Source organism: Pleuronectes platessa, chromosome 5, assembly GCF_947347685.1.
Source record: "Pleuronectes platessa chromosome 5, fPlePla1.1, whole genome shotgun sequence".
NCBI lineage: Eukaryota > Metazoa > Chordata > Actinopteri > Pleuronectiformes > Pleuronectidae > Pleuronectes > Pleuronectes platessa.
In genome coordinates, this window is record NC_070630.1 from 21,295,285 (window position 1) to 21,313,112 (window position 17,828).

Genomic DNA, 17,828 nt, shown 5'->3' on the forward strand with positions numbered 1-17,828 from the left:
ATTCTACTATGACCATAATATCATTTACAGAATTTGGTTTGGTGTCATTGACAATGTAGCAGTATATTTATCACAGACTGATTCCATCAAACACGCACACAGTACATCAAGCTTCACGAAAATGGAATAAAAATCTGTTGGATTAGAAAATATAAACAACTACTGCTATAGGTCTGTCACTGACAGTGCACCTTCAAAACATTGCCCCCACTACACCCCCTAACCCTAACTGTCACACTGGCAGGAGACTACAGACAGTCTGCCACAATTCCTTCTGATTCATTCCTTCTTTGTCTTGTTGACTGTTTCTTGCAGTGGTAGAAAGTAACTAAGAACATTTACTCTGCACAGTAGGTACAATTTTGAGGTATAGTAATTTACTCCATTATATCATTTTTATACTACTTTAGCCTGTTCTTTTATGACACTAAATGTATGTGACAGCTGTAGTTGGTTAATTTCAATGAGTACATTTTACACTGGGGATCAAGAGATAAGCTTTTAAAATACAGTTAAAACCGGTCGTTTTCCACTTTTTGGCTTCCAACAGTCTTACAAACAGCAGTGTGAAGTCAGAGTCACATTTCAGATGTCTGTAAGTTGTTAACAGCTCCAACAAATAAGGATTTTCCCTCTAAACTTGTCACATGGTTTCATTCCAGTAAAAACTCAACATGATCCCATACCTCATGCACCAAAAATGAAAGATTAGAGTAGAAGTGCAAAAACTGAAAACAGGTTTTGTGTCAGAGCTTTATTTTTTATTATTTCCTCTTTCATGAATCATCTCACGACCCGCTAATTGATCTGGTGTCCCGGTTCACACTGCTCACAATGTTTTATTCATCTGGTGATTACATGAATAGTTGTCCTATATAACTGTGTATCAGTCAGAGCGACCAAACTGGTAGCCAACATTTAATGTTGAATGTTTTTCTCCTAATACTCAACAAACTTTCAAATATGATTTTTCATGCAGTACTTTTACTTGAGTAAAAGATTGAAGACTTCCTCCACTGCACTCAATCCAGTCAGCCTTTTGTTTCTTCCATTCCCTCATTAATCAAGAACATATCCTGGTCAACTTTCACTGTAGCTGCTTGATTGTCTATCATGCCCAGGGCCGGGTCTAGACAGGCATGTATGAGGGGGCAGCCACAAATCTGGAGGGGGCATTGTGCCTAACCCTAACCCTATTTAGTTTGAGGGGGCACAACATTTATTTGAGGGGGCCAGGCCCCCTCTTGCCCCTGCCTAGACCCGGCCCTGATCATGCCAGTTGGAGTTCTCAGCCTCTCAGGCAGGTTTGGAAGTAATATCTATGGTTGCAAAGGGGTGGACAATTTCCGGAAACTTTCCATGGGAAGTTAAGCTCGGGAATTTTGAAAATAAAAATAATACGCAAATTAAACGCTGAGCAATAAAAACATCATTCAATACTCTATTTTAAAGATGTATGGAATGCAGCACACCAGTGTTAATTTCGTTGACGAAGACGATGACGAAATATATTCGTTAACGACCTTTTTTCCATGACGAAGACGAGACGAAGACGTAACGAAAACGAATCTTTGAAAATAAAAACTATGACGAAATCTATTTTAATTTTCGTTGACGAGACGAGACGAGACGAAAATGTTGGTGGTTGACTAAGTCACAATAATTTTTAAAACATCATCGTATCAGGCCGTCATGAAGTATCAGTAGCGGGCGAGTGAATCTGTGTGTGTGTGTGTGTGTGCCTGTGCGCTCCCAGATAGCGCTCTGGTCCGTAGCTCCGCCCCCCGCCTCGCGCACTCGCTCAGAGAGACACAGTGAAAGCAGAGCGCGTTCTCGTGGAGCAGCCTCTCAGTGACCGACTGCTTCTTAACTATGGAAACAGTGAAAACACAGAGTTTCTCTGGTCTCAGCTGGTCAGAGATCAGCGCTTCAGCTTCTTCATCAGAGCAGAAGCTGCAGTTGGTTTGTACCGATGTTCAGTTTCTGTGTCCGGCTCCAGTCTGACCTGCTCTCCCTTTTTGTTTTCACATTTAAAATTAAATATATATTTTTAAGCTATTAGGCTGCAGCTATATGTTTTTATAGAAAAGGAGTTTAATGTGGCTATTAAATGTGACTAAAACTATGGAATTAGTTTTCGTCGACTAAAACTAGACTAAAATGGAATTTGTTTTCGTTGACTAAAACTAGACTAAAACTAAGAAGGATTAAAATGACTTAATGTGACTAAAACTAATATGCATTTTCGTCAAAAGACTAAGACTAAGACTAAATCAAAAATAGCTGCCAAAATTAACACTGCAGCACACGCTGCATGTTGAATTTTCAGGACTAGTCAGGTATGTTTCGATGATATTACTTGGGAAAACAAATTAGCATGCTGATTGAGGATTGTTCATCTGTTCATCTAGCCTATTTCTATTCATTTATCCATCAATCGTAAAATATTTTGACAGATGATACCAATTGTGTGGCTAACTATTTATATCTCTGGCATTGCAATAGTGTTTTTTTACAAGCTTTTTTCTCCTCTTATTCTACAGAACAATGCCACGTGCACTATCTCATGTGTGGAGACATTTCAATGTCAATGTGGAAGGAAAGGCTGTGTACATTTGCAAATACTGTGCAAAGACCTATGTTAAGAATGACACAAAGATGGAGAAGCATATTGCAAGTGCCCAAAGTTTCCTCAGGGCTCAAATCAGCCTATGACAAAACAAAACGTTTATATTTTTATCTTTATATGACATGATAAATACAGTTAGTATAAAAATGACCCACAACATTTCCAGTTTTTTTCCCGTTAATTCCCGTATATTCCCGTCAATTCCCATGTAAAGTTTCCAACTTTGAATATTCCCGGAATTTTGCAACCCTAGTTATATCTGCCTGCCTGGTTTAGACTTTTTGCATGTTTTGTGGACTTTACCTTGTGCTTGCTGTATTTTGCTTTGTGTACCCGCCTGCTGACTTCACTCTTTGCCCTTCACTGTACCTGCCCTTGCTTGCATCACTGTCAAATAAAAGTGAAGTGTTTGAATTGTACTTATCGGTGTCTCATTGTTGTGCATGAGTTCAGCTCATATGGACCTCAGACAATGTACTACAGGGGTGGACATCATAAATCTGGCCTAAATATCCAGAGAAGGTCCTTTTTCATCATAACAATGTATTTGGATGAAATAACTACTGTATATAACTAAACATATATGCGATGACATGAGGGAAAGGGATATATGAATGGATTCAACATATCAACAGAAGGTCCATGTGAGTTGGTATAAACAGTGGGAATTCCTGATCAACGGTGTGAGTGCTGCTGTACATGTTGCTGGATGTGACGCTTCCTGTTCCTTACAGTACGGTACAGTGAGGGATGCGCGTTGCATTGTGGGGATACAAACACGGCGCACAGAGAACAGCGGGGAGCACAAAGGATTAAACCAGCACCTCGGAAACTTTCCCCACCGGCGGGTTGTGATGTGAATTCACGTCGGCGTCATTCGGACCGTGAGGTTTGGCGGGTGGCAGGCTGACAGCTGCCCGAGAGGCAGCGCAGGGACTGAGGGTGAGCGGCGTGCAGCAGCAACAGCAGCAGCAGCCGCAGCAGCGCGCACCGCGGGCTCCGACCGACCGGCCGCCGCTGCTTTTGTCAGCCGAACCGTTCGCATCCCGAGGCCCAGCCGCTATCACAGGCCGACCCCCCCACCAGGTAAACTCTTCCCCCCACCGTCGGAGGGATTTGGATAACCCCACAGCCCACGCGTGTGTCGGGCCGCGTCGTTGTCCAACTGTCGACAAAGAAAACGGAACCATCAAATAGCTCCGCGGTGCGCTGGCTAGCGCTAGCCTGGTGGCTATCAGTAGCTAATGAGAGCAGGATTATCCGCGGTCAAACCGGGGATGTGGCTAAATCGACTTCAAAATAAATGGGGTAAACTGAATTTCTTATTTTTGCCACTTGGTCATTTTGTGTTTGTGAACTGTTGGTGATTTTAAATGCTGTGTTTCTGCACCAGTATAAAAAAGTGGAAAAATATAGAACATAACATAGCACAACAATAGTTTTATTTGTAAGAAGAGGACAATGGGTCTACAAATAACATGATTATTATCGACTTTTGTATTACTACCACATGGTTGGTAACAATTACACCTGAATTTTTGGAGTCATAAATATGTGTGTTATAGTGTTAATCTGTAATATCTTAAATAATTATCAATTGTATACTAAGCTTACAGGGTCGCAAAAGGCGTGTTTTATTTTGACAGTGAAAAGCGGATGTGCTTTTGTTTTGACCTATTAACTTGACTCTGCTAGCTGGTGTTTGCTAAACTGTGATTGTTGCTGGAAACAGGAGTTTGATCGCCTGACACTTTGTCCATGTACCTGTGCACACACACACGTGAACACAGGCTTTTCGTGTTTGTGAGCACTTTGACTATCAGACCACCAACACATGTTTCTGACAAACGCCTGTTGTCACTTGCTTATACGTGATGTAAACAGAGTAACAGTCTCTGGAGTCTTGGGGCTTTATTTAGGGTTTCCGTTTGTTTTGTCGGTGTCTGTCTCCCCCCTCCCGACATGATCCCAGGTACCAGGAGGGAGGGGCTCACTTAGGTTGATCACCATGGTCACCTTAGCTGCTCGGCACAGGCCAGGTTAACATAATAGGAAACTGTCAATAGCTGAGACTGCTGATCAGTATGGTCACCGAAAAGATTGAGCTATCCTTTTCTACAAAGGGTTTATTTTAAATTGACCACTATAACAGCAATGGCCGTTTTTACACATCAGTCCAGATGTTTTTTCTGTTCTCTGGCTTTTTAAAACAGAAATCAAAGTGTCAAAATACAGATTGTTGCTGCATTTTCATTGTGCAAAGATACTTCCTTTCCTGCCAGGACCCCTGACAGTGTAGGTGCTTTTACATACTTCACTGTCTACACACTACGAGGAGAGATTGTGATGGTAATTAGACCATTGTCTTAGAAATTGTCCTTTTATCCCAAAGAATTATGCAGACAGTGTTAAACACTTCCCATGACTATAAATGGAACATAGCCGTCAGATCGACCTAATACGACACTAAAGGCCAATTCATGCTTCTACGACGACTCTATGCCATACCCTACGCAGAGCCCTACGCCGTACCCTGATGTGCCAATCCCCAAGAATGTAACTACACATTGAGGCGACGCAGAGCGCAAGGGCTGTGATTAGTTGCTCTGTAGCATCACATTTCTGCAAGACTTTCCGCCATTGCGTTGAAATGGCGTCTTTACATTTGTGCACATCATATTCATAATAGTTTGCTCATCACCAGACACAAAAAAGACTCACTAGACTGAAGTTATTTGAATCCCCTTGACTTTCAACAACCAATGTTGGGCTCAGTCAAGCCACGTAACCACAGAATAAGCAGATAAAAGTGTCCTTTCTACAGGGTACAGATCCCAGCTATATGATGGGCCAATTACATCAAGATAACCTTAAGAGCCACACCAAATGGTACAAGCTCCCGGGGAGGCATATTCTTCAACCTAAGCATACTGTGATGTAAATACTTTAGTCTCTGAGGCCCCTTTGCAAGTTGGCTATGTCTGGAAATTACAAATCTAGAGATCACATAGAGGGATAGAATAAAAAGACTTGTTTATCTGAGCCCTCAGTTTGAATTTGGTGAAGAGATTTGTTAAGATAAGAAGCTGTAGCCGCCTGACCCTGCTTAGAAGGGAACACTAGCGAGCCAGCTGCCTGCAGATGTCTGGCTAATGTTCCTTCAATACAAACAGTGTAGTTTGTGCTCAGCCCTAACCCAGTGGAGTTGCTGTACTCAGTTGAAACACCCGCTGGCATTTTTGTAATTGGTGCAGATCTTTTTATATTCTCACTTAACTGGTTTGTTCACAGAGACCCGAAAGTGTAAAGTCTTATTCTTTTTGCATTTACCGAGTAAAATATATCTTTGTCCCTGCAGCATAAGTTACGACTGTGATCTACCTGAGTTAAAAGCTACCTGATCCCACAAACCAGACATAAGCTCAAACATAGCTGGATAGCTCATTCTGGTCACTTTGTGGTGCAGGCTCCAGCTCCATCACCATCATCATATTTTGGAGGATGAGTTTTTAGTATTATTGTTGACTCTTAGTCACATATCCATTGATCAATCACTTGATCTGCGAGTGTATTAACGGTCCCAGTGATGTCTTCTAATACCTTGTTTTTTTTCTGACACCAAGAAGGTACTTATTGTTCAGTGAAGTGAAACAGAAACTCTCTGCAAAGAAGTTGAGAAGCTTCAGCGGATTAATTTGTCACCACAATAGTCATTGTGATGGTTTTATGGTTATTAAATTGGAGCTTTATAGTGAAGCAAGTAGGGCACTAATTGAATCAGTCATGTATATTGGAGTCACTACTTTGACTGTTAAGATGTAAAATTGGCTTCAACCTTTTGTTTAAGTTAATTTAAGTATTTCATTTAGTTTTTCACAGAGGAATTTGTAGACTTCTTGCAGATGCAATTTTTAAGATATATTTACAAAAAATATACTTCTTCTTTCTCAGGTTCATGTACTTGAAAGGACATCCAGTTCTGTCATGAAGAAATTCATAGAGCTCATGTATATAAATAAATCTCCTTCAGGACACATTACAGCCATATGAAAACCCCACAGTGAAATCTAAGCTCTTCTCTATCACCCCTGTTTGCTGGTTCAGACTAGGCACTCTCTAGTTGCACCACCACTGCCCAGGTCTATAATTCACCTTGCTTTCACTGGGCCAGCGACGCGTAGTCCAAGACTATTTTCTTTTGGTGTGTGTGTGTGTGTGAAGGGGAGTGCACTCTCCCTGCGAGAGCCCCTTCACATGAGCTTTTGTTTGATGGAAAATCTCATGCCTCAAAGAATCCACATGTCTCTCAGACAGCTGCTGAGCATCCTGTAGTGCACTGGCCTCCACATGGGTCTGGCTCGCATCGCTGCGCATCTGCTTTGATTGTTGTTACATAACTTGGCATTTTGTCCTCCATGCCCCCCCTCTACCTTTCCTTCCCCTCAGAGAACACCATACTATTTCTCTCTCTCTGTGCCCACTGCCTTCCACAGTTGATTGGACTGGTATCATCCTTTCTTTACCATAGAGGTGGTGTTTTTTAGGGTGCTACTTGAATCTTATTTTTCTCTTTGTGCTTTATTTCTAATGGAGTGGTTTATGAGAGTCCATTATGACTTCACACTTGTTTCTATCATGCTAGGCCTGGACTGTGTTAAGTTAAGTCACCATTTGAAATATTGGTATGGCTATTTACAGTAAAGGACATGACAGGAAAGATTAACAAAGCTTTACAAAAATATTTTTAGTATATTCTTATATTTTCTTACTAGTTCATATGGTTTAAATTTTGCAAACTGAACAGAATTTTTGTTTTGCTTCTCATCTGCAGGACGCACTTCCTGTGCAGAGTCAGGAAGTGACTCCAACATGGGGGTCAAAACCTTCACTCACAACTCGACCTCCCACAGCCAGGAGATGCTGGAGAAGCTGAACGCTTTACGCAACGAGGGTCACCTCTGTGATGTCACCATCCGCGTCCAAGACAAGCTCTTCCTGGCCCACAAAGTGGTCCTCGCCTGCTGCAGTGAATTCTTCCGCTCCAAACTGGTGGGCCGACCAGAGGAAGAGGATAAGTTTGTGTTGGACCTTCATCATGTGACTGTTAGTGGTTTCGCTCCTCTGTTGGAATATGCGTACACGTCGACCCTCTCCATCAGCACCGAGAATATCATCGACGTCCTGGCGGCCGCAAGTTATATGCAGATGTTTGCTGTGGCGAGCACATGTTCAGAGTTCATGAAGTCAAGTATTCTGTGGACTCCAGGTAACAACAATAACAACAACAACATGGCAGCAGAAAAACCACATGAATCAGCGCAAGAGAGTGCCTCATCAAACTGTGCCCTGACGCCATTGGACAGCAGCGTTTCACCTGTGTCGTCGGACTGCAGCGTGATGGAGAGGAATGTGCCAATATGCCGCGAATCGCGACGGAAACGCAAGAGCTTTGTAACAATGGCATCACCTGAGAGTCCTCTTAAATGCACTACACAGATTGTCACCACCTCCCCTCAGATCCCCAACCCATCCCCCTCATTCTCAGACAGCACAGCCCAGCCGGTGGAGTCCTCCCTGGCCTTTCCATGGACTTTCCCATTCGGCATCGACCGAAGGTTCCACTCGGACAAATCAAAGCTCCCAGAGAGCCCTCGTTGTTTAGAGCAGGGCGCTCCAGGGACCTCAGAGGTCGCGGTCGGCCGGCGGCTCAGTGACTACCTGTCGTGTGAGAGCTCGAAGACAGTGTCGTCGCCAGTGCCAGCAGAAGAGGAAGATGTGAGGGTGAAGGTGGAGCGTCTCAGCGATGAGGAGGTCCAAGAGGCGTCCTCTCAACCAGTCAGTGCCTCCCAGAGTTCGTTGAGTGACCAGCAGACGGTGCCAGGGAGTGAACAGGTCCAGGAGGAGCTCCTTATCAGTCCACAGTCTTCCTCTATAGGTGGGCTGTTCTCCCTAATTCACCAATCCACAGCATTTACAACTATTTCTGCATGTTTAATGTTGCCTTATAGTGTAAATGCTTCACTATCAGTCGAGAGTTACATGGTTAAATATAGACAGAAAAACAACTTATCCGTGTTGCTGTATCTATCCCTATTACAATAGAATCTGTGTCCTGACCCAGTTACCACAGCGTTGCTTTGTAACCAAATCTTTCCCAGTGGGTTTTTGTGTCGGTGTTGGTGGAAACATTATTAGTCCCGGTGCCTGAAAGCAGTTGGTAAATGGAAACAGTGATTACTCAACTGTTAAATAGGACAGATTTGTATCCAGCAGCATCAATCCTAAAATAAGGGATCAGCCTTATAGGACCTACAGTAATAGACCAACCTCATACAAGATGACATGCTTTCCTTAGTCTGAAATTCAGTAGACAGCTACCAGGTGAATCATTTTGATTTGTCTCTTCAGGGTCGATGGATGAGGGAGCGTCTGAGGGATTGCCGTCAATGCAGAGCACGTCTAACGCTGGAGGACATGCAGAAGATGATGAAAGGTATCTTGATTTGTTACAACTTGAAGTGAGACACAAGTCACAGACAGCAGATAATATATAGACACAGACCAAATGACTGTCTGTCTCAGCAACGCCTTTGTAGGTAATAAATCTAAATGACAAAGACACAATAATAATATGAAGAATTGGAAATTCATAAATGACTCATGTCAGATCGCAGCATTGTCCAATAACATCACATTACTAGTTTCTTTAAATTACCAGTAATTGGCCATTTGTATATCTAAACTATCAACATATTTTGTATGTGAAGAGTCAAAGATCGTTCTTTTTGTTGACTGTGTTTCAGGTTGGATGGTATTCAGTATCCATACCACCTGTATATCAGCCCTTCAGCCCGACCAGGCACCAATGGCCCGGATCGGCCCTTTCAGTGTCCGACCTGCGGAGTCCGATTCACACGTATTCAAAATCTGAAGCAGCACATGCTAATACACTCCGGTAGGTGAAATGAGGAGATTAAGATGAACAGGTAACATAGACCTGATCAGCTCATTGCTGTGTACCCCCACAACCTCAGATATTTTTTTAAGTCAATTTCCTTCATAATCAATAGAGGCAATGCATCAGCTGCCCAACACCTGTAAACTAGGGCTGGGCTGTATATGACCAAACATAATATTCAGGAGCTGAAGTATTAATTGACATTCAAATAACTACATTACATTATCATGATTAAGTATATTACCACCTACTTGGTTTGTTCCTTGTCTTTGCCAGTAGAAAATTAAAGGTTAGGTTATATATGAAAAACATGCATATTTTCATTATTTACACATTAACTGGTTTATCCCAAAACTTGACATTTAACTGATGTTCTCAGTATCAGTGGTATATTTGCTAGTGGAGATCAAAATAAATGGTTCAATGATTTTGGCTTACTTTACTTTCCAACATATTGTGTATAGCATAGTGATTAATGCATGAGGCTTTTTTGTTCTGGGAAACACTGATTTAGAAAACGGTTGAGGCTGAAACACACACACACAGACACACACTCACACACTTGGATACAAACACTTGTTTGATGCTACAGTACAGATCCGCTAAGCCTTGCGTTTCTCACCCTCCCTCAGGCATTAAGCCTTTCCAGTGTGACCGCTGTGGGAAAAAGTTCACACGGGCCTACTCCCTAAAGATGCATCGGCTGAAGCACGAAGGTAAACGCTGTTTCCGGTGCCAGATATGTAGCGCCACATTCACGTCCTTCGGTGAATATAAGCACCACATGAGGGTCTCCCGACACATAATCCGCAAGCCGCGGATTTACGAGTGCAAAACGTGCGGCGCCATGTTCACCAACTCTGGCAATTTAATTGTACATCTGAGGAGTCTGAACCATGAGGCATCCGAGCTAGCAAACTACTTCCAGAGCAGGTGAGGAGTGCGGGGGTGCTGACCCCCATTATTTACTCAGATCACACCTACTCAGGTGGATTAGAAAATAACTATATTTAGGTTCTAATACCTGAGGTTCATTTGACTTTGGTTGTGTAGAATTGATTTTGAGATGATTGCAGTTGATTTGAATGTTCAGATCAAGTGTACCTGAAGTTTTGGGCTTTCGTTCATTGGATAGTTTTTATTTCACTTACTTAATGGAATATTTAGACATTTTGGGAAATGTACTTAATATATTTCTTCCCAAAAGTCAGATGAAGAGGTTGACAGCACTCTCATATCCGGAAGGTAAATTTGAATCTGGGGCCAAGCATTTGACAGCAACGGCGAAACAGCAAGCCTGACTCAATCTGCCATCAGCTTCTTTAAAGTTCACTAATTAACTCATTTTTAATAAACAAAAGCTTAAGTGAAAAGTTGGGGTTTTGTGTTTTGGCTGCGTGAATTGGAGTTCTTACAGTTCAGTCAAGATATAACGTGTTAACGTGTGAACTTCAGAGAAGACTGTCAGTGGATTTTGTGCCTTTTCATTAGTGGCTGTCGAGCTGTTTCCTTGGTTTCTGACTATAGAATGGATATAAAATCAATAAATAATTCAATATGAGAACGTTGTCAGTCTTCTCTAACTTTTGGCAAGAAGTTGAATGAGCTCATACACCAAATCCCTGAACGATTCCTGTAACATTCATCATTGAGAGGAGATGGCAAATATCTCAAGCAAGATTTGACTTTTTTTACTAAATTCCACGAGATGTGACAATGAAGTAGGTAATTTTATTTAAAATTGAGAGAGTGGCATAAAACTAGTGTTCTGAAACACTTTTGATATTTCCGCGTTATTTAGAATCACACTTTTTATAGTCCTGCACTTTGTTCACGAGAGTAGCACCATGACAACTTGAGTAAGGTCCTTCAACCCCCACAACTTTTATTCTGTTTGTCGATTTGTTTCTATTTGAAATAATTTTCCTAAACCCAAATAGACTGAGTTGCTTGTGTGTTATAATTTACCAAACCTTTTCACTTTTTGACTTTACTAAGTTTTGGTTCTCACTGGTCAGAAGGACGTTTAACAGGCTATTGACTCCTCACAGGTTTTTTAGTAAAAGGCCTGAGCCTGAAATCGTAATATGGACACTGACTATCCAGTCACTCTGTTGACTCCCATTCTTCATATAAAAAGATTAGTAAACTTCACTGTATTGGTCCCCAAGTTGCTGATTGCTGGTGCAGTTTGTCAGGTTCAGCTGTTGTCTGTGTCACAGAGGATAGTAACACAGAACCTCAACTAATAACTCTGAATAATGACTTGCTTTAGTTTGGAGCCATGGTCACTCAAATTTTAGAGCCTCAGTCATTAGAAATTCAAGTGTACTTAATGAAAACCAATCAATGTCTCTGATTATTTTGATGCATAGATTGAATGATGCAGACTTTTTTAAGAGTGTGATGCAGAACAAGCACAGATATTCTATATTTAGTTTTTAATCAGACATTATCCTAAGCATTTATAATCACGTTGTCGTCATCATCTCCTCTTCTGGTTTTTTCTCATGCTAAACTTATTTGCAAAGAAATGATTGCCAAAATAATTTGAGTTAAATCAGCTAAATCAAATAAAAAAAATTGAATCACTAAGTTTTCACTGAAACATTTGACCTTGAAAACTATCTTTTGAATTTATGTGGCATGAATTTTTACTTGTTGAAATTCTCAACAGTCAGTCTCCACTTGTATATTTATTAAAAAAAGGAAGGTATATTATAATAAATAAAAGTGGTGTATTTAAGTTGCCCTTGGTCAGAATCAGATCTGAGCATTTGGGACACTGAGTAAAAGGAACTAGTCCAAGTTGCAGACATCTCACTCACTAAAGAGGCCATTTGGGTGATACTTGTTATGTTGTGGTTTCATCTAAGGCCTGAGAGAAAAAAATGACAATTTCCTACAGTATTTTCAATATCTTGTGCCATATCAGTGATCCCTTGATAACTAAAATAGAATTTCTAAATGTTTTATTCAGTTGCTGATATAATTCAACCTATTATGGCAATGATAACAGGAAAATATCCATTCCAACACACATATTACCAAACATTGTGTATATCTTTGAATTGATTTAGTTTTTCTACTGACTAAGCTTTACAGGACTGTGTCAGATGTGAGAAATGATAATAAACTGTTTTTGTGATCAATAATCAAGCTAATTATGTCAAGATTACAAAGTTTACAAAAAATTGTGAAACTACATCATAAATTGTCTTGATCCTGTCCTCTGTGATCTCTTGTAGATATTTCAATATTTGCACTGCATTTACAATGGAGTTGTGTTGCAGAAACCAAATCATGCACAGTGAACTAAACAAATTCTATCGATTCTTGCAGTGATTTCCTCGTGCCCGACTACCTGAGCCAGGTGCAGGAGGAGGAGGAGGTGCTGGGAGTCCAGTATGAGCTGGAGGAGTCCCAGCATCACCCCGTCTACCCAGGCAGCACCTCCACCACCACTGCCACCTCATCCTCCTCCTCAGTCCAGATGCCCGTCATCTCCCAGGTCTCCTCCTCTACCCAGAATTGTGAGAGTTCCTCCGGCTTCCTTTCACCCGAGCCACTGGATCCCATGGAAGCCCAAGCCTCCCTCAAGATGGACGCTGACGAGACGGCAGCCATGACAGAGGAGACCAAGATGGACAACAGTCTAGGTGGCAGTTCCCCAGAGGTGTTTGAAGAAGTGCAGCAGCAGCACGCCCAGGCCAAGGAGATGGTTTCTATTACCATAGAATGATTCAAGTCTTGTACTTGCTCATCATGTCTTATTTTGCAGCCATGTCATATGGGAATATCTGCCGGAGCGCCGTGATGGCTGCAGGGACGACTGGACATGTGTAAATGTTGAAACGTCATCATGTGAATCAAGACACCATGATAAAAGTTACCTGGAGACTTCAGTTGCCTTAGTTTTGCTTTCCACATGAAAGTCAGAAGCACTTATTTTTGTTCATGTTTTACACCAAACCAATTCCCACGAATTAACTGATCATTTTCTTTGTCCTCTTTGCAATTATGATATAATTTGACGGTATGAGATTTCAGTAGATCAAACTCTGGGTTCAGTTTGTCCCGAACCCGAATTATCTCCTGAATAAGCAAGTCAGCAGTATTTCTGAAGAGTCATTCTTCAGAAGGTAGTTTTTTTCCCATATGACATGAATGCAGCACTAGGTAAAATCATTTCTGTCTTAGCCAATTTGAGGTCTGTTACAAATCCAAGCCTTGCCCTATTTTTGGAAAGTGCCTGAGTTCCCATTTTAACAAAGTAACGTTTAGAGGAGGAAGAGGTCTTGACTTTGCCAACAGTAACAAATCAAGTCTGTAAACTGAGCTAAAGAAGAAAACATACTTGTATTTCCTTTGTTGTGATAATGCTAGTTTGTATGGGCAGAAACTCTGTTATTCCTTCAGTGCCGTCGCTATAGGCAAACTGTTAAATGTCAATATTATCTATATTGCAATAGCTTGTTCTGTAGTTTTACTATTTGACTGCTGTGTATGTTGGGTGTTGTGACATATATGTCAGGTGTGTGTATGTGCATTTTTTTAAATCAATATCAAGTCAGAACATTTAAATTTTAAATGTCTAAATCTTGAAATGATACTGACAGAGTATTCCCTTTAGATGTTTGTGTAGTGTATGATTTTTCTGACCTATTACAAGTATTTTTTTAATCTCTAATGAACACTGTTGTTAAATCAAACGTAAACTCTCAGAGTTTAGAAAAAGAGAAACTCGGATAAGCACTGATGCATTTTTTTGTTTTGAAACAAACAAACAAATGTCCAAATATGACAACATTTTATGGCAGACGAATTTTAAATTTGGAGTTTGAAAGTGCGGTCCCAAAATGGGTTCTAAGATGTGCTAATGTAGCATTTCATCCTAGTTGAAGTTGGGTGTGCTTTTCATTTTGAACACACTTTGTAACAGATATTGATTGATATTGATATCTGATTCAGAATATGGTTATCCTGATTAACCAAGGTACACTGCTGATGTTCTAAGACGTTGCATGACCGTTGAAGTGATGTTTAAATAAGGTACAACGTGATTGTCTTTTTTTCTTCTTTTTTTTTTTTACCTCTTATCCTTGAGTGAATGTTTTTTCTGAATGATAACCCAATAATATTACGTTTCCCCAAAAGTGTGGATGACCCACCAGCAGTCTTTTAAACAGAAAAGTTACTCTGTGAAAATATTCCTGACTAAAATGTAGCTGTAAACCTGCAGCAATGGGTGCAGGCAGATTGTGAAGGCTATCTGTGATGGCCAGTTTTCATTCAGAAATTCTGAGTACAAGGATTAATCACGTTGTGTTAAAATATAGCTTTGGAAGCAGCAGGAGCATGCTGTCGTGTGAATGCAAATACTGTGAGATGAATCATTCTAAATGATAAGTTAAAAGTTGCCGTGTTAGGTAAGAGCTTAACCTTCACTTCCAACTGTTTTGCAGTTTCTGATTTTATTTTATGTTTTCTTGCTGATTTTAGGTCAAACCTCCAACTCCTGTTACCTGTGTTCCTTGTTGTGCCTGTATTTAGAGAAGATAATGATGCTCACGGTCATGGTCCATGAGTTGAAAGCTACTTACTGTGAATGGGTTTCTTGTTGAGTGAAAGCTTTAATTTTCTGTTGCCCCCTGAAAGTAGTGCTAATGGCCCACATGTAGGATTCTCACAGCGGGATGTAAGCCCTCTCACGAAGGGTTGATTGTAAATGTAAAGATGACTATTGCTGTGAGAAGGGCATGAATATTAAAGACAGTGTCCCATTCATTGCAATCCATTGAGACCTATCTTAAAAAGAGCTTGTGTTACCCCGCCCCAGCCTGTCCGTCACTTTTTCAAAGTTGTGCCATTTGCCCTTTTTATCTGGGTACATATCAAGCTTTTTCCTACAGGACCAAATGTCCTCTGTCTCATTGGGGATTTGCCATGGCAATCAGTATCTGCACATATTAAAAGAAAGAGATAATCATTTCAAGTGGTCCATGCTATTTAGCAAAGGGTTCCTGCTGTTTCGGCCCTGAAAACACTGTATGATGTTGTGCTTTTAAGAGGCTAGCCTTAGTAAATGGACCTATTAACTCAAGTTGCACAATATCGAAATTTTAAAAATGTTTTCTATTCTCCATTTGTACTTCATGCTTTTCATCTGTCGTGTTCGGTGTCTGTATAAAAACGTTTTTATAATGAAATGCTGCTGTTTGTTGAAACGCAAAGTGCCCAAAATATTTTTGTGAACCAATGGTGTGCAATAAATGGACAGGTGGTGTTTTCAAAGTTTTGATTTTGTCTTTGGAATGATGAATTATATTATATATATATATAAAAAAAAGAAAAGAATGTATCATTTTGTTTCATTCAAATGTGACTGAAGGTGAATCAAGAAGGCAAGGACCCCATTTGATCTGTGAAACAAGGAACAAGGCTTTGATATTTAAAGGCTGGTTCTGTTCAGCCCCTTTCTTTTTGTGTCTAAAGTTGCATGTTCATATTGTTCTGTGAAGTGGAGAGCATGTCTTCAGTTAGTGATCCGTTCCGTCAAGGCCTTATTTGTCGATGACTCCTCATCCAGCAGAGCTTTGATCAGTTGTTCAGCATGCCCTCTTCTTTTCTGTACGTTATCCCTTTATGTGCAATGTTTGAAAATATCTTGATTATATACAAAACATGCCTTTTCAATATACACTCAATGTTGTATATGTTTTCTAGTCCTTAAGGTTTATTTAGAAGGTGGAAAATATATGTAAAAAAACTGGTAGCTCTTCATAACAGCATATATATTTTTGGTGACTTTTGTACGGGGGCTGTTTCATGGCACCTTTGGATAATCTTGTTAAATGTGAATAGACCACCTTAGTCTGGGAGTATGGGGGCATTGGTAGTCTTCACTTTGTGACTGTCTGCAGTGTGTGTATATGTTTATATATATATATATATATATATATATACATTTGCAGTATATACACTCATAAAATGTTGCGTATTCTTTATACTGTAGGCTACTTGATGACAACCTGCTTTGAGACAGATGTTGTATTTTGTGTCTTTGATACTGTACTTAAACTGTAGTTTGGAGAAACTGTACAAAAACATCCCAGATAGCAATGCAACCCGCACATTGAATTGGGAGAACTGATGTTTGTGCTGTTGAGTGTTTAAACTGGATCATATTCCACAGCTGGCTTTTAAAAACTGACAAGACCACTCTGTATTTTTCGGGTTTATGGTTGTTCTGAATCTTTACTAGTGTCCTGGCTTTGCAGTCCTGTTGTTATTAAAAAAGAGTCACTTTTGTAAAAGTATAAAATATAAATAAAAACAAACAAAAGTCAGAATAAGTCTAAAACTTGTCTGAAGTTATTTGTTGCTGCGATATATTTCAGTTTAATGTGAACTTACTTTGTTAATACATGACTAGTATATTCTGCATCATCAAAAATCCAACATTGTTTTATTAAGAGCAAAATTCAATAGAGTAGATGAGCAAACTTCAGCTGATGTGTTTTCTTATTAGTTTGCTTCAGCAACAAAACCTCAGCAGTCAAACTACATGTGACTATCGAACCCCAAAAGGCAATCAGATCAGATGAGCCCACCCCTGAAGACTCTTGGTAGCTTTGGTTAAACACAGAATTAAGAAGGAGGAGTTTGTCCCCCATTTCTCACAGTGTAGTCGACGATGAAGCAATTGCTTCGCAGCTAGCATGCAGAAGGAAAATAATGATGCCAAGAGCCCCTTCTGATGCGAGTAGCATCTTTCACAACAACTACTGGCGGCAGCAGCATGCTGAAGCCATGAATCCTGGAGGCCTGATTGTGATAATGATGGATAATGTCACAATCACAGCAGTGATATTGCGTAGGCTTCCTTCTTCAGGCATCTTTGCCAGACCTGTGGTTTGATGCAGTTTGCCCAGAGCATATTGTCAAGAGTTGATGTCTGGCTTTCTTCCATCTCTTCCTTCAACTTGCCCATCGGGCATCTCTATAGAAGTCTCCTCTGGATAACTGGGATTGGATGATCTGACCTGTTTCACTGAGAAAGTCTAATGTGAGGAATGCCAACAAAATTTCATTGCAATGTCATCAATACTTATGACTTCTGAGGTAAAGATTTTTTGGATTGCGGGCTTTCTGCTTAGTGATGTTGGTTTTTGTTTTTATTCCCCCTTGAGTTCTCAGTTTCCTGTTTTATTTTTGAAATTTTGACCCGTGTGTGTCTGA

General features: G+C 40.5%; 1 protein-coding gene across 2 annotated transcripts; it reads left to right on the top strand.

Moving 5' to 3' along the window:
* Positions 1-3,660: 3,660 nt before the first annotated feature.
* zbtb44 (zinc finger and BTB domain containing 44) lies at positions 3,661-15,885 on the top strand. Of its 2 annotated transcripts, none has more exons than XM_053422505.1 (6): positions 3,661-3,937; positions 7,461-8,564; positions 9,038-9,122; positions 9,433-9,584; positions 10,220-10,520; positions 12,930-15,885. In XM_053422505.1, exons 1-6 carry the CDS (start codon positions 3,874-3,876, stop codon positions 13,327-13,329), a joined length of 2,106 nt encoding a protein of 701 aa, XP_053278480.1. In that variant the 5' UTR covers positions 3,661-3,873; the 3' UTR covers positions 13,330-15,885. The 2 variants fall into 2 exon arrangements, with proteins under 2 accessions (XP_053278480.1, XP_053278481.1); XM_053422506.1 differs by having other exon boundaries at positions 10,220-10,303; positions 12,930-13,099.
* The last annotated feature ends 1,943 nt before the right edge of the window (positions 15,886-17,828 follow it).

What these genes read in the sequence shown, in the direction of transcription:
- zbtb44 (XM_053422505.1), top strand. Translation starts at nt 3,874, where the DNA reads ATGAGAGCAGGATTATCCGCGGTCAAACCGGGGATGTGGCTAAATCGA. An exon ending in TCGACTTCAAAATAAATGGG is followed by an intron (nt 3,938 to 7,460) that starts GTAAACTGAATT and finishes TCTCATCTGCAG; the next exon opens with GACGCACTTCCTGTGCAGAG. An exon ending in TCCACAGTCTTCCTCTATAG is followed by an intron (nt 8,565 to 9,037) that starts GTGGGCTGTTCT and finishes TTGTCTCTTCAG; the next exon opens with GGTCGATGGATGAGGGAGCG.